At 52.2% G+C, this 26,506-nt stretch overlaps 1 protein-coding gene across 2 annotated transcripts; it reads right to left on the reverse strand.

Annotated features, from left to right (window-relative positions):
- Positions 1-108: 108 nt before the first annotated feature.
- PDPN (podoplanin) lies at positions 109-25,436 on the reverse strand. Of its 2 annotated transcripts, none has more exons than XM_081144824.1 (6): positions 25,083-25,436; positions 9,702-9,811; positions 6,315-6,441; positions 3,493-3,519; positions 2,810-2,915; positions 109-1,746 (listed from the first exon to the last, which is right to left on the reverse strand). In XM_081144824.1, the coding sequence occupies exons 1-6, from the start codon at positions 25,147-25,149 to the stop codon at positions 1,740-1,742; spliced, it is 444 nt and encodes a 147-aa protein (XP_081000950.1). In that variant the 5' UTR covers positions 25,150-25,436; the 3' UTR covers positions 109-1,739. The 2 variants fall into 2 exon arrangements, with proteins under 2 accessions (XP_081000950.1, XP_081000949.1); XM_081144823.1 differs by having other exon boundaries at positions 2,804-2,915.
- Between the last annotated feature and the right edge of the window lie 1,070 nt (positions 25,437-26,506).

The raw sequence follows: 26,506 nt of genomic DNA on the forward strand, positions 1-26,506 counted from the left end.
CGAGTCAAGAGGCAGATGTTGGCCTAACTCGGACGCTTATCTGGAGACGCTCTCGAGCGTGACCCCGGCTTGATCGAGATTTCCAATCAAGGCTCCGACTCCAAGGTTACGCGCAATCATCTGTTTTATTTTCAGACACGTCCACACTGCATCGAGCATCAACACGGATGCGACCGAGGAACCCACAGCCCGGGCCCAGCAGGCGGGGGGTCCAGGGCGCGGCCCGGGTGCACCGTTACTCCCGCAGGGAGAGGAGGCGGCAGAGGGGCTGGGATGAGCAGGATGCCCAGCTCCCGCCGGGACCCGGCGACCCCCCCCCCAGGGCGCGGAGCTCAGGGCTCTGCTACCCCGCGGGCAGGCGATGCTCACGTGGGAACCGGGCTGGGGGGGCAGCGGCCCTGAGGCAGCAGCAGGGCGCACTGTTTAAAACGACGTCCACATGTCGCTGCAAAACAAACAAAGGAAGGAGCGGCTGTGCTTTCCGATCGCTCCCGTCTCCCCGTTTGACGAGCTCGTGCAGGTTTACAGGGTCTCAGACCCGCAGGACCAGTCAAATGGATGAAGGCCATTTGTTTAGGAAAATGCGTTCAGCTGACGTCTGGGGAGAAACGGACTGAGCCAGGGGGTGCCAACGCGGACTGAGCCGGGCGGTGCCAACGCGGACTGGCAGCCCGGGCGCCTTCATTTGGATCTTTCCAATGACGACCCCACAGAAAGATGTGGGATCTCATGAAGACCGGCAACAGCTTCTGTTTTTAAATCAAACTGCTCTCTAACCATTGATCTTGCCCGAGATTATTTTCTCTTTCCCGTGTCTTTCCTCTGAGGCGGACGGGGAACGTTAGAAAGCCGGCGGGTGGGTTGTGGCTCCCGCGCCAGAGGGACACGGAGGGCTTCTTCCTGCTTGGGGACCAGTGGGGCGCTTGGTGTCTGGAGCCCGCAGGGCCTCCGGCCGCCCCCGGCCATCATCAGGGCCGAGGTCTCCATACTCTACCACAGAGCAGCCCACCCGGAGGACCGCGTCATGAGGATGAGCCAAGGCCACCCCCGAGCTCGGGCTCCCCAGCGTCAGAGGGAAGCGGAGGGTCACGCAGGAGCCAACCTCAGTCATCCGGTCACGACCGTGAAACAAGCCTGGCGGCTGTGCGCTCCACGGCCTCGCTGTGAGAGTCACGACATCACCCAAGCTGAGTTTCCTACTTGGTCATTCCCACCAGGCCGGGCTTTAAAAATTGGCCAAACGGGGCCGGAATGCGTACGTTTCAGCAGGTCAGAAATTGCAAAACGCGGAGGCCCTTTACTGACAGCGCCCCAGACCCAAGGACTCCGCGGGCGTAAATATTTCCAGATTCCTTTGCATTTAACCATAACAGAGGACGGTCAGAACAAAAACATGATTACGGTTCCTAACGTCGCCGGGACCACACCGCCTATCTTAGTTACAAAATCAATTTACACAACTCTGCTCCGTGGCCTACGCATTTTTGTGTTTTAAATCATCTTCTCCAAAACTTTTATTTTTTAAAAAAGTTTCTCAAAAGACAAAAAACGCCTAGAGGAGCGAGTCTCGCGCGTGGAAGCTCCTCCAGTGGCTTCAGGCAGGCGGAGGGATCGCCATGGATTCTGAGTGGGGCGGCCAGGCATTTCCATGGGTCATCTTCTCCCACGTGCTCAGGGACAGGGGAGGTCGGGAACTCTTTTTTAAATATGTTGGCAGAAGGGCACAACGCTCTAGCTCTTTAGGGCCTGTGAAAACAAAGGAAGGCGACCGTCACTCCCTTTGCTGGCACTGGGACTAGGCATCCCATGCGTCACGCTCCTGCTGTCCTTTCATCTGAGTCTTTCAGTTCTGGAGCCCGATGTTCTTTTGCTATCATTCCCCCTCCGTGCCTGGTCCCCACACAGCCAGGGGCAGATTCCCAGGCGTCTCCGACCACATAAACCTGTGAATCGAGTCTCTCGGCCCCCCAGATCGACCCTCTCCCTGTCCCCCGACTCCCCAGTCATATATCATCCCCCCCCCCAACAGAAGTCCAAAGGTTTCCTCTGGCTATGAACTGGAATGTTCGGAATTCTTAGGGAATTTTAATAAAGAGAAAGACTCCCCCCCCCCCCCTTCATCAATAGCCAACCTAGGACTACGCTACCAAGTTGAGAGTTTCCTACTTGGTCATTTAAAAATTGGCCAAACAGGACCGGAATGCGTACATTTCAGCAGGTCAGAAATTGCAAAAACGCTGATGCCATTTACTGACAGAGCCCCAGACCCAAGGACTCCGCTGGTGTAAATATTTCCAGATTCCTGGTGTGAATGACCAAGTAGGAAACTCTCAACTTGGGTGATACCAGGGCAGGGTGCAGGGAGGGACCCCATCCCAGCAGAATTCCTCATCCGAAGGGATCCCGGGCCCCGTCCCAGACGGTCTTGTGGAAACCTCCCGCCTCTGATGATGGGGAGCAGGGTGACGGGGTATCTAGTTCACACTTGGTTTGGGTTTTCTCTCAAGTTCAATTGGTTGGAAAATCAAGGCAAGAAGTCAAGTTTGGCCAGAGTTCCATGGAAGGCCACCAAAGAGTCATCTCTCACTCTGACTCTCTTTTCTTGGAAACTTCTCAGGCCCAAGTACACACACTTGTCCTTCTGGGAAAACTTCAGATGTAGTCCTTCGGGAGGGAGGGAGGGAGGGAGGGAGGGGGTTTTGACCATGACCCTCATTTACAGGTTTCCATTAGCCCAAAGGTCAGGGCTCTAGAAGTGACCGTCCCCGTTGCCCTATCACACGGGTGTAAGTTATTTACTTACAAGTACCTTCCGGACATTTTCCGCACGACCACAGTGATGATCCCACCAATGAATACAATGGCTAGTAAGACCACAACTATGATTACGATCAGGGTCCCTGTCCCGAAGCCACCTGAGTGAGAGGGAAAATGCCATGAGCCCCAGGTACACAGCACACCTGCCATAGACACAGCCTGTCGTTTACACGCAGGGCCGCTGCTCCGCTGTAGAAAGTTCTGTGTTGTTTCCCGGGACCCAGAGGGAGCTGTTTTAGAACAGGAGACACTCTGGGCTATTTTAATCCCATCTTACAAATGGAAAGGCATCTGGGTCTCAGGGTGGATGAAGTATACCATTCCTACGGGGTGGATTCACAGCTGATTATCGGATAGCGTTTGTGTACGGCTGTGAAATTAGCCCCTGTTTCCACCGAGTAACAATAAATTATGATACGACACCATTCTCCATGGCTGTCATTACGTGAATAGACCTACCCGTGGTTTGATTACTTTCAAATACAGGCAATTCCCTTTTCTCTCTTAAAAAAAGTTTGAAACCTGTTCTCAGAAGGTGCCCTATTCTGCCCTTGTTGACTCCAATCCAGGCAAGAATGTAATTCATCACGAAGATCAGGTTCAAAGAGACCTTTTTAAAAAATAAAAAATAAAAAAAATCCCAAAAGAATATTTTGATACTGAAATCTAGCTTACCTTTCTCCACTGTGGTCTGTGTGTCTTCTGTAAATAGAAAGAGAGGTAATGACACAGAATTATTAGGATTTAGTAACTGCAATTTAACAACTGGCAAGAGATGAATTTGCCCTGAGTGGAACATAGCAAAACACAAAGCAAAGAGGATCATTTCTTAAATAAATTGGGGATTTTTCAGCAAGCCTTGACAGGATCCCGTCTTCAGAGCTATGATTACTGAATTGATGAACGCCTCTTCATGCCTGGGGGTCCAAAGTACTTCTGTTGACATTACTTTTCTCCTGTTGACTTTAGGGAGCGGAGTCAAGGCAGCCGACCCACAGAGGTCTTAGATAAATGATCCAAAAAAAGTTTCAGAGCTTAGGGTAACAGAAGGACCCAAGGCCGCCGATTCTTGGTCCAATGTCAAGAGCGCGGAAAGCTCACCCCCCGTGAGGAGGTCCCTTTTGAAGAATTTTCATTCCGAGAGCAATGTGATCTAGTTTTGGAAGACGTGGCCAAGACGGCGATTCGCCTTCTGGATGTGAATCCCTGCTTTTTCTTTAATAGCAAAACTCACGTCTTGCGGGGCCGCAGCAGCAAGGTGCCGGGCCCAGGTTAACGAGAGATACGCCCCTTGAGTTTACGCCACCGTGACTTCGGGACTTCTCTCTGCAGCCAGCCCTAGTTCAACAGTGATGGCGCGAGTATTTTCCTATCCCACGGGCATCCGTTATTTACTTACAAATATCTTCCCGTAAGTCAATAACAAAATTGTGGGTTTCTTTCAGATAAATTTACATGATTCCTATTTAAAAATAAAGGTGTTTTGGCCCGGCCGGGCGTGGCTCAGCGGTTGAGGGTCGACCTAGGATCCAGGCGATCGGGGTTCGATTCCCGGTCAGGGCACACGCCCGGGTTGCGGGCTCGATCCCCAATGACTCTCTCATCATTGGTGTTTCTCTCTCTCCCTCTGCTGCGCTCTCTCTGAAATCAATAAAGATATATAAAAAAAAAATACAGGTGTTTTGTTTTGTTCCTCCCATCGAACTCTTTATATACAGAGTCCTTACCTCCTCTGGGGGGTGTCTGTTCATCGAGTTTGCAGAAGGAGAAGAGTCGGGGTGCCTCGGCTTAACGATACAATCGAGAGAAGCGAACCACGCCTCCAGGCTTTATTTTCAAAGCGCGTTTAGGAAGTTTTTCGTCTTATGGTGGTAAAATATACCTAACAGCCCGCCATTCGCTATCTTCATGATTTCTGTGCACAATTCAATGGTAGAAAGTACGTCTGTACTCTCGGGGCACCATCGCCACCATCCATCCCCAGAGCCCTTTCCATGTCACAGCCCTGACGTGTACACTCATTCGGCGGAAACTCCGCACCCGGGCCCCCGCCGTCCACCTTCTGTCTCTATAGCTTGTCCGCTCCGTGCACCTCACCCAAGAGGGATCAAGCGGCATCTGCCTTTCGGTGCCCGGCTGATCCATTTAGCATAACAGCTCCAGGTTGCCCCCGCTGTGCCATGGGTCAGATAGCTGCCCGCTGCATAAACCCACTAAGGTTTACTCCCGTTGTGGAATTCACCGCATTATGTTTATCCCTTCACCCGCCGATGAAGTCCACGTTTAGCTACGGTAGATAATGTTGCTGTGAACGTGGCTCTACAGATATAAAGCTTTTTTTTTTTACTTCTCTCCTGAGGCCACGTTTGCATTGATTTTTATAGAGAGGGGAAGGGGGAGAGAGACGCAGCAGCGGCCCACCCCCGCACGCACCCGGCCCGGGAAGCCGGCTGCCGCCCTCCGGTGTGCGGGAGAAGCCCTGCGACCAACCGAGCCGCGCCCGCCAGGCCTGAGGCATTTTTTTAAATCCTCAGAAATACTCTAGATTTTGTAAAACCAGATTGGCTTGGGGCCTGGGAATGTATATCGACAATAAAGAGCGACTCTCTGGGTGTCCGGGGGTGCGTCTGCTTTGAGGAACCACCGCTCTGGGTGACGTCTCTGCGTTTACTTTCACTTGGAGATGGAAACACCCATCCAAGTAAAACGATTTATACCAAATATCTCGAGTTAGCAAGCTACTCACTGCAGTGACTGAAGGGTTGGCTCATTTCCTCTCACAGCCCTACCTACTACAAAATTAGGGCATATTTTAAAAAAAAGAAAAAAGACTTAATTTCTTTCAAGAAATCTCTAGAAGGAGGAAGCTGCCTCTTTCCGTCGCTGTGTTGCAATGGCGACGGTCTCTCTTCATTCGTATCAGTGACGGTCTGAACCCCATAATAAAGGCAGAGGCCCCCGTCCCCTTGCGCAGCTTCTCTCCGATGTTCCATTCACGCTGCTGCGGGCGCCAACCGGGGGTCACAAGGACAACGCCAAGCCCTGGCGAGACTGCACTGAAAAGCCCCTCGCTCCAAGGGCACAGGGATGAACTCGATATAAGGGGGTACATGGTACTATAGAGCCCCCTAAGGCATATACGGGCTGGCTGAGTTTTATGCTCTTGGGTGAAAACCCACAGTTCTTAGCTCAGCGCTCGCTCTACCCGCTTAGGGTCGGCCACATGACACCAGTAGCCCCTCAACGCGCCCTTGCTGGGGCCACTGTCACCAGCTGTCACTCAAGGAGGAGAGCTGTGTGCGGGAACCTAGTAAATCGAGTTTGACTTCCAACCTAGTTCGCCGAATTCTGAAACTACCGCGAAAAGCGTGCTTCGGAATTCACTCTTGCGCTCCCATATGGGCCCTATTGATTATTGCAGTTGCTCACGGTTTGGGGAATGTGCCGATCGCGCGAAACAAGATCCATCCCGATGGGGGGGGGGACCGTTGTCTTACCCACGGGGTGACCAGTGGCCGCCCGCAAGGTCGCGGTGCTCCCGCCGGCTCCCTGGGCGTGCACCGTGCTTTCCGAAGTCGGCAGGTCTTCCAGATGAACGCCGGTGCCCTTCGCACTCGTGGGCGCCTGTTGGAAACGTAAGCGAGGCAAGACGGGAACATAACATCACGGTTCGACATACGCCCTCTGCCTTATCCCAGGAAAGGAGCCAAGGTGGCCTCAATACCGAAAATATATGACGACGCGAATTTCAAGTGGAAACAAATTGAAGAGTAGAAACGGGGACAAGACCTAGTCGACGCCAGAAGCGAGCGCCTGGTGTTTACTTCCATGGGCCTTAATTCTTGCTGACCTCCTGGGGTCTTAATTCTTCACAGAATACCCGATCGCTAAGCTTTCTCTCCCTTGAATTTGAGCGGCACTCCTCCCTGCAACATTTTGGGGGCACGTATTATGGTGTAGCATCCTTCAATGCCCTCCCTCTCCCAATCGCTAGCCTTTATTGAGAACTTACTATGCGCCGGCCCCTTTAAATACCTCACTTACTCCACAGAAAAAGCCCTGTGCAGTCGATCCTAGGATTAGTCCTATGGCACGAACAAGGTTTAGAGAGATTCGAAAATCCACCCAAGCCCACGTAGCCAACATGTATTTATTACATGTATTTATTAAAGCCGTGAGTCTATTGAATATAATTACTAGGTATTATGTGTTTTTCAAATTTAAAAGACCTACTATATTTACATTTTCATAGTAGTATTCGAGAATTCCGAAAGATGAATATAGAAATGTTCAATTAGATTAAAAACAGAGAACGTTTTACTTGTTATAGTTTCTGACTTACATAAGCTATTTACTGGCAAAATGGGTTCATTAAATTACTTGGAAGTGGAATTAATGAGAAAGATTCCACTTATGCATCTGAGACTTGGGAATGGCTCTGTGGACTCCAAAGTTTATGCCAATGGCACAGTCAACAGCTATGCTCACGATCGCAGGCAACTGAAGCAAAAACACGTAAATGGGACCACAGCAAACTTAAAAAGTCTGTGCATGAAAGAACACAATCGGCAAAGCGAAAACGAGAGGAAGTCTTTGCAATCCTGGCCCTGGGAAGGGCCTGAAGGACTCCTGTGCCTCAACAACAGAAGATCGGATAACCTGGTTAAAAAACAGCAGAGGGTCTAAACAGACACTTATCCAAAGATAATACACAACAGCCAACAAGCGTAGGACAATACTCTCAGCACCGCTCATCATTAGAGTAGCCCAAACCAGCGCCTCAGCGGGACTGTCACCTCACGCCTGTCAGCATGGCTGCTTCAAAAGAACAGAAAGTGATGCGCTGGCGAGGTCGTGGAGGAATCGGAACCATTGGGCACCGTTGGTGTAACTGGAAGTGGTGCATCTACTGTGGAAAACAGGATAGAGGTGCCTCAGAGAAATTAGGAACAGAACTGCCGGCCTGGCCGGCGTGGCTCAGCGGCTGAGCATCGACCTCGGATCCAGGAGATCGGGGTTCGATTCCCGGTCGGGGCACATGCCCGGGTTTCGGGCTCAATCCCCAGCTGGGGGCGTGCAGGAGGCAGCCGATCCATGACTCTCTCTCATCAATGACGTTTCTCTCTCTCTCTCTCTCCCTCTCCCTTTCTCTCTCTGAAATCAATAAAAAAGAACCATCATATGATCCAACGATCCCACTCCCGAGTATACACCCAAAAGAACTGAACGCAAGGTCGCTGGGGCTCCGTGTAGTCTGCAGCAGTGAGGTCTGGGGACGGCTTCCAGCCTGTTCATTACCGGTCCCGGCAGGACAAGAACCTGTGAATGCAGGTCCGGAGACATGCAGCAGTGCCAGTGCTGCAGGACCCAAGACTCGTCTTGTGCTGGACAGTGGGCTGTGCCAGCCTGGGCATCCATAAACCTACGTTCTCGCCGGTTTGCGAGCCCTGTGTAGACGCTTGAATCACCTGTGACCAGCACACCAGCGACCTGCTAGCTGGATGGGACTGGGAGGTCGCTTTTGTATGTGACAATGCCTTTGTATGGTGGCTCCGCTGATTATCTATCTATCTATCTATCTATCTATCTATCTATCTATCTATCTATCTATCTATCTATCATCATCAACCTATCTATCATCTATCTATCTACATCTATCTATCTATCTATCTATCTATCTATCTATCTATCTATCTATCTATCTAGCATCTATCTAGCATCTATCTAGCATCTATCTATTTATCTATCTATCTATCTATCTATCTATCTATCTATCTATCTATCTATCTATCATCAACCTATCTATCATCTATCTATCTACATCTATCTATCTATCGATCTATCAATCTATCGATCTATCTATCATCTATCTATCTATCTATCTATCTATCTATCTATCTATCTAGCATCTATCTAGCATCTATCTAGCATCTATCTATCATCTATCTGTCTATCTATCTATCTATCTATCTATCTATCTATCTATCTATCTAGCATCTATCTAGCATCTATCTAGCATCTATCTAGCATCTATCTGTCTATCTATCTATCTATCTATCTATCTATCTATCTATCTATCTAGCATCTATCTATATCTATCTATCTAGCTATCATCTATCTATCTAGTATCTATCTATCTAGCATCTATCTATCTATCTATCTGTCTATCTATCTATCTATCTATCTATCTATCATCAACCTATCTATCATCTATCTATCTACATCTATCTATCATCTATCTATCTATCTATCTATCTATCTATCTATCTATCTATCTATCATCCATCTATCTAGTATCTATCTATCTAGCATCTATCTATCTATCTATCTATCTATCTATCTATCTATCTATCTATCTATCTATCATCTATCTATCTATCTAGTATCTATCTATCTAGCATCTATCTATCTATCTATCTATCTATCTATCTATCTATCTATCTATCATCTATCTATCTAGTATCTATCTATCTAGCATCTATCTATCTATCTATCTATCTATCTATCTATCATCTATCATCTATCATCTATCTATCTATCTAGTATCTATCTATCTAGCATCTATCTATCTATCTATCTATCTATCTATCTATCTATCTATCTATCTATCATCTATCTATCTATCTATCTATCTATCTATCATCTATCTATCTAGTATCTATCTATCTAGCATCTATCTATCTATCTATCTATCTATCTATCTATCATCTATCTATCTATCTATCATCTATCTATCTATCTATCATCTATCTATCTATCTATCTATCTATCTATCTATCTATCTATCATCTATCATCTCCTTGCATCTACCTACCTACCTGCCTATATCCTTGCATGTGATCCGATGCCTACAAGCCACAGTCCTCTCTTCCTGGGACACTCACCTGGGCTGTCAAGCCAGCAGAGTCATAGGGCTCTTCACTGGCACCTGGCGTCACCATGCCATCTTCCACACTTGGGGTCGTAACGTCATCTTCTGGCGGGACTGTGATGACTAAAAAAGAAAGACTGAGTCAGGGCTGACCAGTGGGCAGACCTCATGGGCTGGCTACAGTGAGATTATTTTTTCCCATTTCTTTGGGGGATTTTTGTTGTCGCTGGGTTTCCCGCTTACCAACCAACCATTCTCCTGGCCGCGCCCCTGGCACACACGGCAGCTGGGTTGTCCCCATGGCCGGAGAAAGAGATATGGAAATAGCAACGGTGAAGCCGCCAGCCCTCCCCGGGGTCCCCCCGACGCAGGCTGAACAGGGCGATGCACCCGTCCTTCTCAGTAATGAACCGGATTTTTTCTGGTGCTCTTTCATATGATGAATTAACGTATTCAGGTGACCAGAATAGTAGGCAGACTTGGAAATATTCTAAGCAGGGTCACCTCAGGAAAGCTCTAAAACCACTGCGCAGGCTCTCTCTCCGACCTACGGCGTCCGAGTGTCCATACGCAGGGTCCCCATCTTCCCAGTGCCGGGCTTGCTCTCCATTTAACGTTGACACTGCCACCTCCCCGAATGACTGGTGTGACCCCCGACCTTGGAGATGACATAGTCAACCTCTTATTTTACAGTGAGGCTAATGTCTGCAGGGGAAGGATCCAGAGCTCACTACAGACTCTTCCTGCACCAAGAGCTGTTCTAATGAGACCTCACTGCCCCTGGCCCTGGCTCTTCTGCATTAGCACCGGGTGGCCCACCCTGTGGTGCCAAGGGGAAGGGTCTCTGGAGGAGCAGGGGATAGGTGGGCTGGGGTTAGCGCGTTGAGTTCCACAGTCGGGCAGGGAACAGATGGCGACACTGGCCTCTCTTTCAGCCTGTGTCGCAACGATCTGAACTAATCACCACCAGGCCACGGCACCGTCTCCATTCACCCAATAACCCTTTTCGTGAGTTTAAAGCCTGACTCATTGGCTCCGTCCCCAGACTCAGAGGGGCCCTGGAAATTCCATGACTTAAGTCCAGTTGCAAAATAAGGGAGCGCACGCATCCCAGGAGCGAGGGGGGGAGCCTGGGGACGGCTTCGAGTGTGTAAGCAAAGAGCAGATGTTCGTGCCCGGGCGGCGAGCAGCCCGTCCTTGCCTCACGGAGCCGTGTTCCTCCCGACGCCTGGCCGGCCCAGCCAAAGGCACCGCTAATCAATATTTGATCACAGCGTAGACGGGCAGGGCCTCTAGAGTAGATCCGTCTGTTCTCTTTGCCCCTGGAGCCCTGCTCCAGTGCTGCCGGGGCGTCTCTTTGGATGAACCTCCTAAGTATACGCATTTATTTTTCACCGCGGTGGCAAGAGGCTGTCACCAGTCAGCAATAACTGAGAACCTCAGTGCATGCAGATGGTCCGTCTCCCCTGAGCCATTTGCTGGGGTGGGGGTGGGAGGAGTGATTGGCTCCCACAAGGATTTAGGCCTGCGGTGAAGACAAGTGTTGAATATATTTATCGAGCCCAAGGGGAAATATCCCTTCGCCTGGCAAGTAGTCCTTATTTAAAAAAAAAAAAAAAAAAAAACCCAGCCCAGATGGTGCGGCTCAGTGGTTGAGCATTGACCCATGAACCAGGAGGTCATGGCCACATGCCAGGGTTTCAGCAAAATCACTTCCTAAGGGCCATCCTCTCACTTTAAAAAACAAAAACAAACTACCCTGGCTTTAAAAAAAAAATAAAATCAAGCACCGAATGAAGTTGGCCTGAGCTCTTTCATAGAAAGTCCAGTTCATTGAAAGCGCCAAGATCCAAGTTCCTTCTGGTTCCTTTCTCCGCTTGGCCCCAGGGCCGGGCTCTAAAACCGCTCGGAGGAGACAAAGGGTGTTTTATGAAGGACACCCACGATTAAGATGCAGGTCCTTTGTCCTGGCTTTCTCTGGGCTCCCTGGGAAAGCTGATGTAAATTTAACAAGAGACCCTCAGTTGTCTCGCTCCTGATGCCGGCTGACGGCTTTCCAGGGCGAGGAGGCCCCCGCTGCCGAGTTTCCAGCCAGCATTTGCCGTCCGGTCCCCAGAAGGCATTTGCCGCCCTGTCCCTCGCCCGGTGAAACTCAAACCGCGCGCCGAGGCCGCGGCCCTGCGACGCTTCTCTCCCGGGGACACGTGTGCGCAGACGACACGCACGCTGCTCACGTGTTTTCCTGTCCCGCCCGGCCCCACCCGGCTGTGGCTCAGGACCAGTGGAAGTTTCCACGTCCGGGCGCTGTCCCCCCGAAGGCTAGGCCGGCGCTGACGCTGCCTGCGAGGCGACCCGGTGGGTGAGCCCATTTCACCTTCAGGTTCCTGCGCTCCGGAACAAATAACAGTGAAACAGATGTGACGGGCACGGACGTGCTCCTGGTGAGTCATCTGATCCTGGCACTGACCCCTAATGTTTCAGACATGTAGGGGGTGGCGTTTCTTTAAAAATATCTCAGAATTTAAATGCGACGGGAAATCGCGCTGTTACTGTCACTGTATGTGATAGTCCAGACGCTTGATAAAAATCTAGTGTTTTTAATTTTTCGTTTTATTTCCATTTCTCTGACTAGTAGTGGTGGGTTATTTCGTGTTTGTGGGCCATCGGGAATGTCTCCTTTTGGAACCATTTTTCCCTTACAGTATTCATCATCTTTTTCAGTTTTGTAGATTTGCTTATGACCTTAAGATTATATAGGGTGTCCCAAAACAGAGAGAAAGGAGTGGACAAGGTGGGGTCTCCACTCTTTGTAAATTTGGGTGCTGTTGGGGTAGGGTGCGGGGCTCATAACAAGCAAGCAAGCCAGGAAAATCTCAAAACAGTGCTCCTGCACCCCCTTCAGATCTCTGCTCAAAGGGCTCCCCCCACCCCAGTGCAACCAGTACCCTCCCCCACGCCCACAGGCCAGAGTACTTGCCGCCCACCAAGCCATGTATGTATTTACTCATTGCTGTCCCACGAGAACATACACCATTTTCTCTCAATGCCCCCCTTGCCTAAAATACCTGGCGCGTAGTAGGCGCTTCGTAAGTATCTCTTTAACGGGCGAGCAAGCTGCAGGCAGGTGAAGGGCAAGTGCCCACTAACCCTGAAGCCCAGGATGGGCTCGGGGCTCCGCGCCTGGAGAAACGGGGTGGCTGGACAGTGAGAGGTAAGACCGCGGGAGGAAGAGGGCCAGTCCTGGGGGACCCTGCAGGGAAGGGCTCGGATTCCATTTGGAACCATCTGATTTCATTGGGAACTAGGGTCACAACCTGAGTCCAAGAGGCCACCCTGGGTGCTGTGTGAACAGAGCCGTGTGCTTGGGATCAGACAGCCAAGCAGGGGCGGGCGATGTTCACCCCAGGACAGTGGCAAAGGGAGGTAAGGAACCGGGCAGGGAACGCCTGGGACATGTCTGAAGTCACTACCCACCAACAATGAGAAATCGGCGCGACGTCTCAGAGCCGGGGATTCGTTTACCACCTGTCACAGCCCTGGCGATACCAACGCCTCGCTGGATGTACTGAGTGGGGTGGGATGTTCCCACGCGATGCCAAGTCCTCTGCTGGACCCCCCTTTTTTATCAGCCTCAAAGCCCCGTCCATTTCCGTCCCCGCCTGCTGTCCCCTCCCTGCTGACCTGCAATGGGACAGCTCTGGAGCCGCTGGGTCAGGGCTGTATCTTGAAGTGGGAGAGTTGGTTTTAAACATCAAGAAGCCGCAAGCCGAGTGACCCTCGGGGTTTTCAAAGCAAAGCCGTGGTGTTGGCCAATGGATGAAGGCAACTTTCACGTCGCCTGCTGTTGTCCAGCATCTGGAAGCTGCTCCGGCGTCTCGATACACAAACAAGCTTTTGAAGATGTTGACTACAGGGCCTCGGCTGACTCATGGCCACTAGGAAGCAGAATCTCTCTCTCTCTCTTCTTACGACATCCTAGGAAGTTCTGGTTTTCCCCCGTAAGAGAATTAGTAAATATTTAATTCTACCATCCCTCTCCCAGTTACATTTGGGGTGAAGTAATGCTTGTGGGGGTGGGGAGGGGTGTCAAAACATTTGTTTGAAAAACAAAAATAAAAATGCTCACTTCTCTTCCTCTGTCCAGATCAGGCTGTAGTGTGTTATTTCTCTATCATGTTTCAATACTGGGCTCAGAAGCCTGAAAATCAGTACACCCCAAACCAGAGAAAGATGCCAACCCCCAACACTTTCCAGGCCCCCGAGGACCACCCACTGCGATCACGAGGTAGTCGGATCTCTGTACAACCCTTCCCCTCGCCCCGTTCACAACGTCCCGTGTAGCTGCTGGTCACCGTGAAGTGGGGTGTGAAACGGGCAGAAAGCGCTGGATCTTTCCAGCTACTCCACGTGTCCCGCAGGCCGCGCATCTCACCTCCTGCAGGCACCTTCCTTTGTAAGGGAGAAAGCCACCCCCTGGCCAGGGGCTGTGTGCCGGACCCTCAGCCCCTGGCAGGCCTTGGGTAGTGGTCAACACGGTCACTGGTGAGGCCCATGGGTTTCCCCTCCGCCCTCAGCCTCTCTGTGGATCCTGGTAGACCGTTTACTGGATCAAAAGCTTGGCCACGGAAAAATCTAGGCAGCTCCAAGGTCTGTGGCACTCAGTATGCCACAGAAATGGCACTCGCTCAATCTTCCTCCAGGCAGCAGAGGGCCCCCTAAAGCCCACACTGCCCCTATTCCCAGTGCCCGGCACCACGGTATGTATGTCCAGACGTTTACTGAGCAACTGACAGAAAGATTACACCTACAGCCCGGAAGGAAGTTTCTTTTCAATGACCCTTGTATGATAGTATTCCTGCCCCTGACCACTGTGCTCCACCCGGGAGCTGTTAACAATTCCCCGGATAGGGAGACAGCGTGGCTGAAACGGAGCAATCCACCTGCAGGGTGGACAGACTCGCCTACTCTGAGGTTTGATCTTTTATGATCGGCAGTCTGTCCACTCACAGTGTCAGGTCCCGTCAGCCCCTGCAGGCCAAGGCCAACGGGGACATCTGACTGCCTGCTGTGGCACCGGGGACATGTCTCTCCCGTAAAATCCAAGAGACCACATCAAGGCTGAGGCGATCGGACAAGTGTCCCCAGTTCCTCTGGAGACATCAGAAGAAACGCTACATATTAAGATCTGAGCAGCAAGAATCACCTGACGTCGGGGAGGGGTGGTTAAGGCACCCAGGGGACAATTTTCTTTGGGCCTTAGGTGGGAAAGCCCCCTGAGTCACCTCTCGAAGTTGAAGGCAGCAGAACATGGGCAACAAAGAAAGGAGAGGGCCTGGCTGGCGTGGCTCATGGTTGAGCGTTGACCTAGGATCCAGGAGATCGGGGTTCGATTCCCGGTCAGGGCACAGGCCCGGGTTGTGGGCTCCATCCCCAGTCGGGGGCGTGCAGGAGGCAGCCAGTCAATGACTCTCATCATTGATGTTTGTATCTCTCTCTCCCTCTCTCTGAAATCAATAAAGATATATAAAAAAAAAAAAAAAGAGAGGAGAGGAGAGGGACCACCAGTGTCTGGGGACTCACTTTTTATTTCAATGGCAGGGACTCATACTGAGTCACCCGCAGTGGAGGAAACAGGACACTCAGTCCCTGAGACGTAACACCAGGCCTGCCGACCACACCCTCTCTCTCCCCTGCCATGGGGCAGAAGGAACCGAGACCTGCTGTGTCCCGTCACAAACCTGTGCAATTATGGTCCATGACCATCCGTCATATTGGCTACTATCTATTGAATGTATACGACAATGGCCAACACTCTCCCGTCATCTCTACAAGAGCCTCGCAAACTAATACCCTCCCCTTTTGAAGATGAGTGTGACGAGGCTGGGGGTGAACTGCCCACGTGGCCAGCAAGTGGCGATGCAGAGATTGGACATCAGGCTCTGTCAGGCTCCAAAACCCTGCTCTAACCACTGCCCCGCACAGCCCTCGCGTGAATCGGTCCCTTTTCCGCAGGCCCCTCTGCTCATCTTCCTCTCGATCCCACATAGAAAGGGCTGGACTGGAATTGGAGCTGCCCTGAAAGTGGGCTTCTGGATGCCAACGGCACCTGCAGGTTCATCTTTCAACTCCATCCAAACCCTTCCTACTCTCCTACCTGGCCCAGGTAAAATACGTCTCCCTTTAGAGCCCTCGCAAGGGGCCGGGAGGAAGTAACCTCCTCGACACTACTCTAGGACTTGCCCAGCGGGGGTGGCTCAGTGGTCGAGCATCGACCCAGGAACCAAGAGGTCACCAGTTCGATTCCCGGTCAGGGCACACGCCCAGGTTGCGGGCTCGATCCCCAGCAGAGAGCATGCAAGAGGCAGCTTGTGGATGATGTTTCTTGTTGATGTTTCTCTCTCTCTACCTCTCTCTTCCTCTAAAAAAATCAATAAAAACATATTTAAACTAGTCCAGGACTTGAAAACACTGGCACTCACTGTCTTCTCCCTACTGGCGTCTGTAAGCTTCCTGCGGGCCGCGTTCCTTTCTGCTGTGGGTTTAGGGCCCAACCACTGGCACAGTCTCTGAGGGCTGAATGGGTGGATGCACAAAATAGTCACACTTTGGGGGGTGCCCAGGGGCGAATCAACCTAGCCACTCACCTGCGATCACAAAGAGGGCTCAGACTCCTCAGATGTTAGACCTGGAGGCTGTTGGTTGTAACCTCAGCCCAGATTACTCAGCCTGGGGAGAGGTTTCTCTCTTGACCAAGAGCAGAATGTTCTCAGTGAGAGGAAATGAATTCACAGTCTGTGGACTGGAATCAACACCGCTGGGGTAACCTTGCTGGACCTCGCCGGGGCCGGGGCCGGGGCCGGGGCCGGGTCCTGTACAAAGGGCCACCTCAGAGGAAGGACCGCCTGGTGCTTGGATAACCAAGTGACTACAGCCGGCCTTAGAAGCGCTGCCCGGCGCAGCGTCGCTCCCTCTCCGGGCGGCGGACTGTTCGGGAAGCTGAGCCATCTGCTGGGAAGCTGAGCCCTGGCTGAGTCACGGTCAGCTGAGCAGCCCCCGGTTTTGCAAGAGTGAAGGGAGAAGCCGGTTCGGCCCTGACCTCGCCGTCCACCCTCGCGGCTCGCAGACTGTCCAGCTGTGCGCCCGAGAGGACCAGGCCCCCAGGAATGTGCAGAATGTGCTGCGCTCAGCGAGCCCCCTTGGCCTCCATCCTAAGCCCCGCGTGAGAGTTTGAAGTGTGCGGCGGTGGGTCTGTAAAAAGTAATCGTTCTTAGCCAGGGGATCTCTCTGACCCTCCCCGCCATCTCCTCCCCCCCCCCCCCATCCCGATGAATGGGGCATTGGGGACAGCAAACTTTGTCTCCAGTGCTTATTTCTAATGTCATTTTAGTTGAATATCTCCCCCCAGGTACCCACCAGACTGGACGTCTTACTGTCACCTCAAGCTCCCTGTGTCTATACCAAGAGTGTGTAAACTCCTGCTTCTACTCAGCAAATTGGTTCCTAACCTCTCCTCCCTCCTACCCGAGTTCTACCACCTGCTGTCTTGTCATTCCCTCCCAAAGGCTTGAACCGCTGAGTTTTTTCCCCCTACCTCCTGCCAAGTGTTTACTACATACCAACCATGTGTTCTTTCAAGTGCTGAGGATGACATGGGTCTTCCTCGCCTCTCCAAGGGGCAAGAGATGTACACAATTGAGGAAAACACAGAGAAAGGACAAGCCAAAGCAATCTTGAAAAAGAACAGAGTAGGACTCACATCTCGACTTCAACACTTACTACAAAGCTATGTAATCAAGACAGGGTGGTCCTGGCATAAGGAGAGATGTGCAGATCAAGGAGTGGAATGAAGAGTCCGGAAATAGGCCCATACATTGATGGGCCATTGATTTTGCCCAAGTTGCCAAGATAATTCAGTGGGGAATCATTTTTTCAACCGATTGTTCTGGGACAACTGGATGTCCACATGCAAGAGAATGGAGTTGGATCTGTACTTCATACCGTCTATAAAAGTTAACTCCAAGTGAATCAGTGGCTTAAATGCAGGAGCTAAAACAATGCAACAGTTGGAAGAAAGCATAGGAGTAAATCTTTGTGGCCTTGGATTAGGCAATGGCTTCCTAGGTAAGACACCAACACTCTGGGCAACAAAGGAGAAAAAAATACATAACTTGGGCTTCATCAAAATTTTAAAAAATCTGTGCTTCAGTGGCCACTATCAAGAGGTTGAAAGACAACCCACAGAATGGCAGGAATATTTGCAATTCATATGTCTGATAAAGGCCTAGAGTCTAGGTTTTAGAAAATACAAAGAATTCGACAATAAGAAGACAACCCAAATTGAAAAAGACAAAAGCATATGAATCAACATTTCTCCAAAGATTATATACAAATGACCAATAAACACATGAAAAGATGTTCAACATCATTAGACATCAGGGAAATGCAAACCAAAACTACGATCAGAATTCATTCATACCCATTAGGATGGCTAATATTAAAAACAAACAAACAGAAAATAACAAGTGTGGACAAGATGTAAAGAAATTGGAACCCTTCTTGGTGGGGATGTAAAATGGTGCAGCCACTTTGGAAAACAGTCTGGCGGTTCCTCAAAAAGTGAAAGACAGAATTGCCATATGACCCAGCAATTCCACTCCTAGGTATGTACATGAGAGAAGTGAAAACATACGTCCACACAAAGACTTCTACGTGAGTCTTCATACAGATTTAGAATAGCCCCAAACTGGAGACAACCCAAATGTCCATCAGTTGGTGAATGGATAAACAAAATGTGGTATATCCATTCCGTGGAATATTATTCAGCCATAAACAGGAATGACATTATGACACATGCTACAACATGGGTGAACCTTGAAAGCATCGTGCTAAGTGAAAGAAGTCAGACACAAAAGGCCGCATATTATATGACGGCATTTATGTGAAATACGTACAATAGGCAAACCCATAGAGACAGAAAGCAGACTAGTGGCTGCCAGGGGTTCAGGGAGAAGAAATAGGGGCCGCTGCTAATGGTTTAGGAGTTTGGGGAGGGAGGTGATGTTCTAAAACTGACACTGGTGATGGTTGCCCGACTCTATATTCATGTACTAAAAACCACTACGCTGTTCAACTTAAAGGGGTTAACTTTACGATATGTGAACTACGCAGCAATAAAAACTTTTATTACAGTGATGAATGCGGTGAGAGGTAAATAATAAAAAAATCAGGAAATGAAAGAATAATTAAAAAAAAAAAATCAGGAAATCCTGAGCTGCAAGTCTTGCTGGCTCCGAGTTCCCCAAATCTGATCCTATCACTCCTGTGTCACCAGCCACACTCAGCCTCTTTACCTCCTGACTTGTCCCGTAAACTAGACTCAATCCCATATGGTGCCCTCGTCACTGACCTTCCTCCGCCCGCCCAGTCCCACTCTATCAGTGCCTGTAGCCTACAGAAGAAGGTCCGCCGCTCCCACTCGACACGGACTCAGCCTCCTCCCAAATTTCCTGCCACTCCCCAACCCAATCGCCCTGACTCCAGCTGGCTTTCCCGGCCCTTCCCAGCCCTGGATGCCCAGACCTCTTCCCACGAAACTCTAGGTTGTTGGCATTTCTGTGCAGTCTCTCTTCCCCCGACTGCCCTTCCCTGCCTGACACCTTGTCCAACCAGCTTCACCATCTTTCACAGCCAAGATCAAGTCCCATCTTCCCCACAGGGCTTTTAGTCTGGCCCGTGGCAGCCACAGGAATCTCACCTCCTAACTCCTGGCAGCAGGTGATGGTGGTGTGAGCTGCTCAGGACCTGCTGTTCTCCTGTGCGTCCCTTTACGCATACAGGGTGCTATTCTCTGGGTCACACACACAGCCGCTTGCCTCTCTTTGCGAGCTGTGACCCCGCTTCACGCTTCCTCTCGAGCCCTAGAAACTCTCACTGATGTGTATTTTGTAAATGCTTCAAGGGGGCCGGGACCGTGTCCTTCAATTCGGTGCCACAGTTCTTCCATCTGAATTATGTATCTAACGACAAGTTTGGTTACTGCTCTACAAGGTACTTGAAGAAATCAGCTGGCCGGCTTTTCTGGGTGTCCTTGGCTGCTCGGCCCCCAGCAGAGTGGGCAATTGTGCTCAATGTGTAGAGGGGTGGGCTCTGGATGGCGGGCTGCCTAAATCTAAGCCTCACCACTGCTGTTTGCTGGCTCTCTGGCCTCTTTACTCGTCTATACAATACAAAGAGTTGCTTCCTTGTGGGTCCCTTCTGCAGACTGAGTGAAACAAGGCGTGGAAAGAGCTGGACACGTGCTAAGTGCTCAGGAAATGTTACCCGTTATTGCAGAGTTACTGCTATCAGCACCATCGTCCAGGAAGTTAATCTTGCTGGGCTGGCGTGGCTCAGTGGTTGAGAGTCAACCTATGAACCAGGAGGTCACGGTTCAATTCCCAGTCGGGGCACATGCCCGGGTTGTGGGATGTGGGCTGTGGGCTCGATCCCCAGTAGGGGGCCTGCAAGAGGCAGCCCATCGATGACTCTCTCTCACCATTGATGTTTCTCTCTCTCTCCCCCTCTCCCTTCTTCTCTCTGAAATCAATAAAAACATTTTTTCTCAAAAAAAATTTAATCTTTTTAAGGAGAGATCCCACTCAGACGAGAACTCACAAGAGACCAGGAAGCCACATCGTTTATTCAGAACAGGAAATGGTACCCAACGCCTCATACAAGGCACGCCTTTCTCAAGAGTGAAATGCCTGAGGCATGTTTGGTATATATGGGACCCAGGAGAAGGGCGAGGCCGATGAGTGGGATCGTCTCCAGACCGTGACTGACCAGGCACCTCTGATTCATCGCAGGACGGCCGTCACTGAGATCAGAACCCCCACGGCCACCCGATGTGCCATCTCGCCCACCAGCCGTAAGCAGGTGCAACGTTTGCCTCGCCTGACTCACAGAGCGGTTTCTCAAGAAATATTTGTTAAAGGAATTCCTTGGGCAAGGCAGGCTTAACATCATCAGATCCTTTGGGCAGGATACTGCTCATGGGGTCGCAGCTCTGCTCACATTAGTGGTGTCCTACCCTCCCAGATAGAGGCACCTTGATGAATTGCAGGAAACACTCCGTTCCCATCAATCACGTGTTTTCTAGCGTGCGCCCCCTGCCCCATTTCCCGTCTGTTCTCTACGTAACTGGCATTCCCCAGCATGCTACCAAAGTCACGGTGACAGTTACTGCCCACGGACACTCCCTCTCTCCGCTGCTGGCCGCTCTGGCCCTCGGCACAGGGGTCAGGAGCCCAGCTTCCTCTGGAAAGGTGGGGGTCCTTGCGGTTGGTTTGTTGGGGTGTGTTTTTTTCCCTCCCGGGCATGAAATTTAGTGTTGCCCTAACAGTTTCGGTTTGCAGGTCCTCGGGCAGCCAGGTCTGCAGGTTTCCCTCTGGACTCAGCTGGATTCCAGCGGGACTGCCCTCAGAGGACACGCCCGGCTCCTCCTGGGCACGGCACCGGTCAGGAGGGGAGAGTCCGCCCGCCCCCGCGGTGCAGAAGCTGGAGGGAGCGCCTGCCCCGGCCCGCCCTCGCCCTCGCCCTCGCCCTCGCCCTCGCCCTCGCCCTCGCCCTCGCCCTCGCCCTCGCCCTCGCCCTCGCCCTCGCCCTCGCCCTGGGTGCAGGCTGGCTGGGGGTGCTGGGGGAGGCCGGGGAGGGGAGCAACCACCTCCGCGTCCGGCCTCGGGTGAACCTGGTGCGGGATTCCTGTTGTTCCCTAACCCGGCTCCATCTCAAAGCCCTCGGATAAAATCCCTGATCACTCGCCTTTCCCGAGGTTTCCAGGAATCAGTAGGGAAAGGATTTCAATGCAGGATCAAGACTTCATACGCATGGATGCGGTGAAGGCCTGGGGCGCGGAGGGAGTGAGAGTGAGGGGGAGAGGGGGTCGGGGGGGGGGAATCTATCTGTAATATTTTCAACAAATAAAGATAAATTTTTTTAAAAGGAGCTGCTCCCCCCACGGCAATCCTAAGACTTATCCCAGTAACTGTGCACTCGGTCCCCATTTCCCCCGATCACCTGGTTCTTGTCCAACAAAAACGCTCTCACTGGCCGCCGCCTTGAGAGGTGGCAGGGTGGCAGGCCCTCATTTAGACCCTCAAGGGAGGGTCACAAGGGTGGCGCTAACTGTTAGAGCCTTCTCCCTCGGCGTCCTTCCCCGGAATATTTCCACAAGTTCTAACCTGGCACGCCTGTTCTTAGGAGCCAGAAATATGACAAATATTCGGATAAGCCGGTGGAATCTGAAGCACGGCTCGGCGCGTGCTGCGGGGGGTTAGGCGGGCACGGCGTGTGCGCCCGCCCCGCGCCGGGCATCCCGGGCGCCCGAGCTGCCACGGGGGTGGGTCACCGAGTGCCATCGTGACACACCGGGACAGTCGGTAAGTGTTCCGTGCAAAGGACTTAGGCCTCTTACATTTTTTGTTTTCATGTTTAAGGAACTTAAAGTGGGGTGAGCTTTTGTATGTGGGGTTCTATTCTTCGGGGGGGGAGGGCAAAGTAATGTAGCAGAAAGAGCTTGGGGTTGGGAGTTAAACCCACTTCTGAACCCCAGTTCTGGCACATCCTGAAGATAATACTATATAATTTAAGGAGTTGCGAAAGGAGATAACTGGCGTTCCTAGACCATGGTGGGGGATGGAGGTGGGGGAGAGGTGGCGTCCCTCCTACTTGACCATCCACTGGGACGCCAAGGTCGGGCTCTATCATTCTCTGGTACTAAGTTACTCATGGGCCACTGACTTCAGGGGCCAGAGACAGAGAGACAAGGGGCCGCTTACCTCTGCTCAGCCAGGGTGCCTCCCTGTGGCCCGGTCCTGCCTTAGCTTTCTCACTAGTGGATACTTTCCTTTTTTTGTAATTCTCACCCCAGGATAATTTTTCTATTGTTTTTTCAGAGAAAGTGGAAGAGAGAGAGAGAGACATCGATTGGTTGCCCCCCGCACACGCCCCGACTGGGGCTGAGCCTGCAACCGAGGCACGTGCCCCTGGCCGGACTCGAACCCAGGACCCTTCAGTCCGCCAGCCAACACTCTAACCACTGAGCCAAACCAGCCAGGCCAATACTTTTTAAAACTCTGCTTTTCTGTATCCAGTGCTGTTTTGGGCCTCACACACCAAGTAGAATGGATAGGCCTCCCTCACGAAGCTCCAACGGACGGACCCGACCTTTACGAAACGCCTGATGGATGTCCTAAGTGCTACAAAAACTCGTGAAGATTTCAGGGCCTCCGAAACTGGCAGGCATTTCGGGGAAATCACAGGAAATTTTTTTGCCGCATGATTACTCTTGGGTGGACTGGTCCCGGAAAAGCAGATGAGTTTGTAGCAAGCGGCAGCCTGCAAAATCTCAACAAGTAAAAGATCCAGCTAACAGAGAGGCCCTGAAATGCGTGCTTTGGATGAAACTTCAGAGAGCTGACGAGGAAAATGCCAGATGTGTGGACAACAGAGCTCCTCTGAACCCTCTAATGTCCACAGAGACAACACATGGGACCCGATTATAAAACCAAACCGGATTATAACCCTACGTGAGGCCGGCTCAGCAGGGAGCAGGATCCTAGAAGGGTAATAAAATTCATCACCATAATTACCCCCAGCTCGGCCCCCCAACAGGAGCCTACAATAGCTCAGCTCAATGAAGTTATTCATCCATATGCAAGTCGCCTCCCTCATTACCCGCAGAGAGATCCCCTCGGGGCCTCAGCTCCTGGCTGGCAGGCCTGCAAATCAGCATCCACACGGCCACCCCCACCCACAGCCCGGGGCTCCTGTCTTCAGCAAGTCAATGGCTGTTTTTTTCAGACTAGGTTTCCCCGCCACCCGTCAGGAGTACCTTTGACACTCAGAACTGGCTGCGGGATAATTACAGCTAACGCGTCCCTGGGAGCCAACAGGGGCCGACGCCTGCCCAGCTGCGGGCTTTCCTGAGCAGGGCTGGGATGCGGCACCTCGGGGACCTCCCACACCTTGCCCCGGTGAACACAACATGGTGTCATCTGCACACTGTCTCGCCAAAAAGGAAATGCCATTGAAATTCGGAGTTCTGTTTAACGCAGTGAAAGGAGAAGTTCCAAAGATAGGGCCACCACGAATAGCCCACGGGCCTGCCGAGAGTTGCTCCGTCTCGCCGAAGCAGACAGCTCCGTGCCGGGAGCACCACCCCCTGCATCATCTCCCCAGGGCTGGGTATTTTTGTCTTTGTGTGGAATTAGCAGAAGCCTAGGTTAGGTCCACGCCTCCCTCAAGCGAGGCCCTCCAAGGATCCCTCTGGCACTGGGATTACCTGGATCCTCAGTTTGGAAAACGTAAGCGTCTGTCTACCTTTCAGGGCACAGCTCAGCAACCTCCAACTCCAAAGATCACTAGTTAGATGACAGTTCCTTCTGCCAATACTCGGTGAGCAACTACTATGAGGTGGACATTGTTTGGGCCCCGGGGATCAAGGCTAAGACAGAGCTGTGTCCTTGGGAGCTTATATTCCTTTTGGGGAAACAGATAATAAAAACCCAAGAAAAGAAAAAATACACCGACAAATGTTCGGGCAAGGGGTGCCACCACTGGGCAGACAGGGGCAAGGGATGCGGGGAAGATCTGCGAGCAAGAGGAGGGAAAGGAAGGGAGAGACGCAGACGACCAGGCAGGCGGCGCCCGCCCTCCGACCTAATGCATCTGACGCCTGAGAGTCACCAACAACCAGGTCGTCGTGGTCATTGTTGGCCAAGGTCAACGCAGGGTCCCCAAACCAACTTAAGCCTCAGGGTCACCGCCATCCTTCATTCCCTCCTGCCGCTCAGGGCCCCCCACTCCCTCCTTCCCACACACACTAGCCTCGGTACAGAGGATCCCAGCGCGTCTTCCAGCCCATCCCCACGACGGGGTCCGGAGTATGTCCCACCTGCAGGGCGCACAGGGTCTAGGACCTGGCAGCTCCCAGAGGGAGACCTCGGCTGCACGGGGGAGCCCTCTCCCCACCCCTGCACCCCTGAATGTCCCTCCCCATCCATGGGCCCAACACACAGCCCAGTCCTGGCAACGGGGGGGCTCCTGGCTGTTACCGTCGCCCCATCTCTCCCGAGTTGGGCCGCGCAGGGCATGACAGGAGGTGGGCTGACTGTGAGGGAGACCCCCTCTATCCCTCACTGGCTGCCTGTGGATTCGGGGGCTCCTCCTCGCACCCGGTCCAGCTCTTTCTTTGGGACCCGGCACCAGCTAAGCGCTGCCTCCCGGGCTCCGAGATCCTCCGGACTCGCTCACGCACAGCTCCCCGCTCCCCTCTGCCGTCCTGGGCCACCGCAAACACCAGGCCCAGGCACTCCAGCGAGCCCTGGCCCGCGGAGCCGCTCCCGCCCGGCCTTACCTCCTTCTGCCGGGACCCAGAGCAGAGCTCTGCCCACCGCCAGCAGCAGCAGCGGCACCTTCCACATCCTCGCAGCGGCTGTTCTCTTCGGGCCCAGCAGCTGGCTTTTCGTGCTGGGGGCAGATCCGGCAGCCACGGGCCCTCGCCCGGCGGAGCGCAAAACAGGGGCTGGGGACGCGGGAAGACAAAGTCCCAGCGCAGGACGGGTCCCCAAGCGTCCTCCTCGTGGCACCGACGGAGCCAACTTTGCAGCTGGGAACTCGGGAGCGGAGTCAGCATTTATCCCTGCCCGGGAGGGCGGGAGCGCCCCGTAAGGTGGTCGGGCCGGGGCTCACTGGGACCGCCCTCGGCTCTGTTTGGCCAGCGCGCCAACGATGACCTCAGGCCAGGTTTAAAGTTACAGGGCTGCAGCTGCGGGGTTTGCGCCGACACGGAAGGGCCCCAGCCCTGGCGAAACGGGTTTTTACTCCGTTCCCCAATAGAAGGGAAAGGGGGTGCACGCAATAAGCAATTTATTTTTTAAAAAATTTTTACTTTATTTATTCTGTTTTTTAAGCGCAAGGCACAAGCCTGGGTTTTCCTCTCCTTACCAGAAGTAAACGGTTCCTTGTGCGGCCAGTAATTTTAGAACCAAGCATGGGATTGTTCTGGTAAATATTGAATTGGATGGCTTAAAAAAAAAAAAAAAAAAGTGGCCGTGCTCCTCTGGGTGGGCCAGAGGCGGCTTGCGCTGCTAAATCACACCCTTGTCCAGGCCAGGCCGGAGGGGGCGGGGGCTGCCTGAGAGCTGGGGCGAGCTTGGCAGAGTTGGTGGCTTTAGCAGTTTGGGGGGGTGGGGGGAATAAAAAAAGCGGAGCTGGAGATGCACCCTCCTGACTTTGGAGGCAGCGCTGGGATGCTGGGGCCGCGATGCACGTGGTTGGCAGCCCACCTGGTCACCAAACCTGTGTCCACTGCCGGCCGAGGCCCGAGCTCGCTCTCTTTACTCCCGGAGTTTGACCCCATGATTCCCACTCTACTGGTCTGAGCAACTTTCCGCTGATCTCAGGCACAGGGTGCTAGCAGAAGGAAGGTGACAGAGTTTTCACTTGATTTCCTTCTGAACTATTGGGATTTTTTTTTCCTTAATTTAATTTTTTAAGGAGAGGCCACCAATTTCATTCAAAACAAAAAACAAACAAACAAAAAAACCCTGACTGCCCTCAAGCTCCATCCTGGGGTGAAAATGGGCTGTTTCAGATCCTTACCCTAGGCTTACTTTAGCAAATTTGCTTTATCTTAAGAATCACGAGACTGCTATAAAAGCTCTGCTGATTACCCAGCCCCTCCGGGAATTCCTGTTCTAAGCTGGCCTGGTGTCCCCCGGGGACACCATGGGGGCAGGGACCTGGGGCATGGGGCTGGGATATGTAGTGTTGATTAAA

This window comes from Miniopterus schreibersii (genome assembly GCF_964146895.1).
Source record: "Miniopterus schreibersii genome assembly, chromosome: 8".
In the NCBI taxonomy this organism is placed as follows: domain Eukaryota; kingdom Metazoa; phylum Chordata; class Mammalia; order Chiroptera; family Miniopteridae; genus Miniopterus; species Miniopterus schreibersii.

Coding starts and splice junctions, on each gene's coding strand:
- PDPN (XM_081144823.1), bottom strand. CDS start 25,149: ATGTGGAAGGTGCCGCTGCTGCTGCTGGCGGTGGGCAGAGCTCTGCTC. Junction 3,520..6,314: donor GGCCACTGGTCACCCCGTGG/GTAAGACAACGG, acceptor TTCTATTTACAG/AAGACACACAGACCACAGTG. Junction 2,916..3,492: donor ACAGACCACAGTGGAGAAAG/GTAAGCTAGATT, acceptor CCTCTCACTCAG/GTGGCTTCGGGACAGGGACC.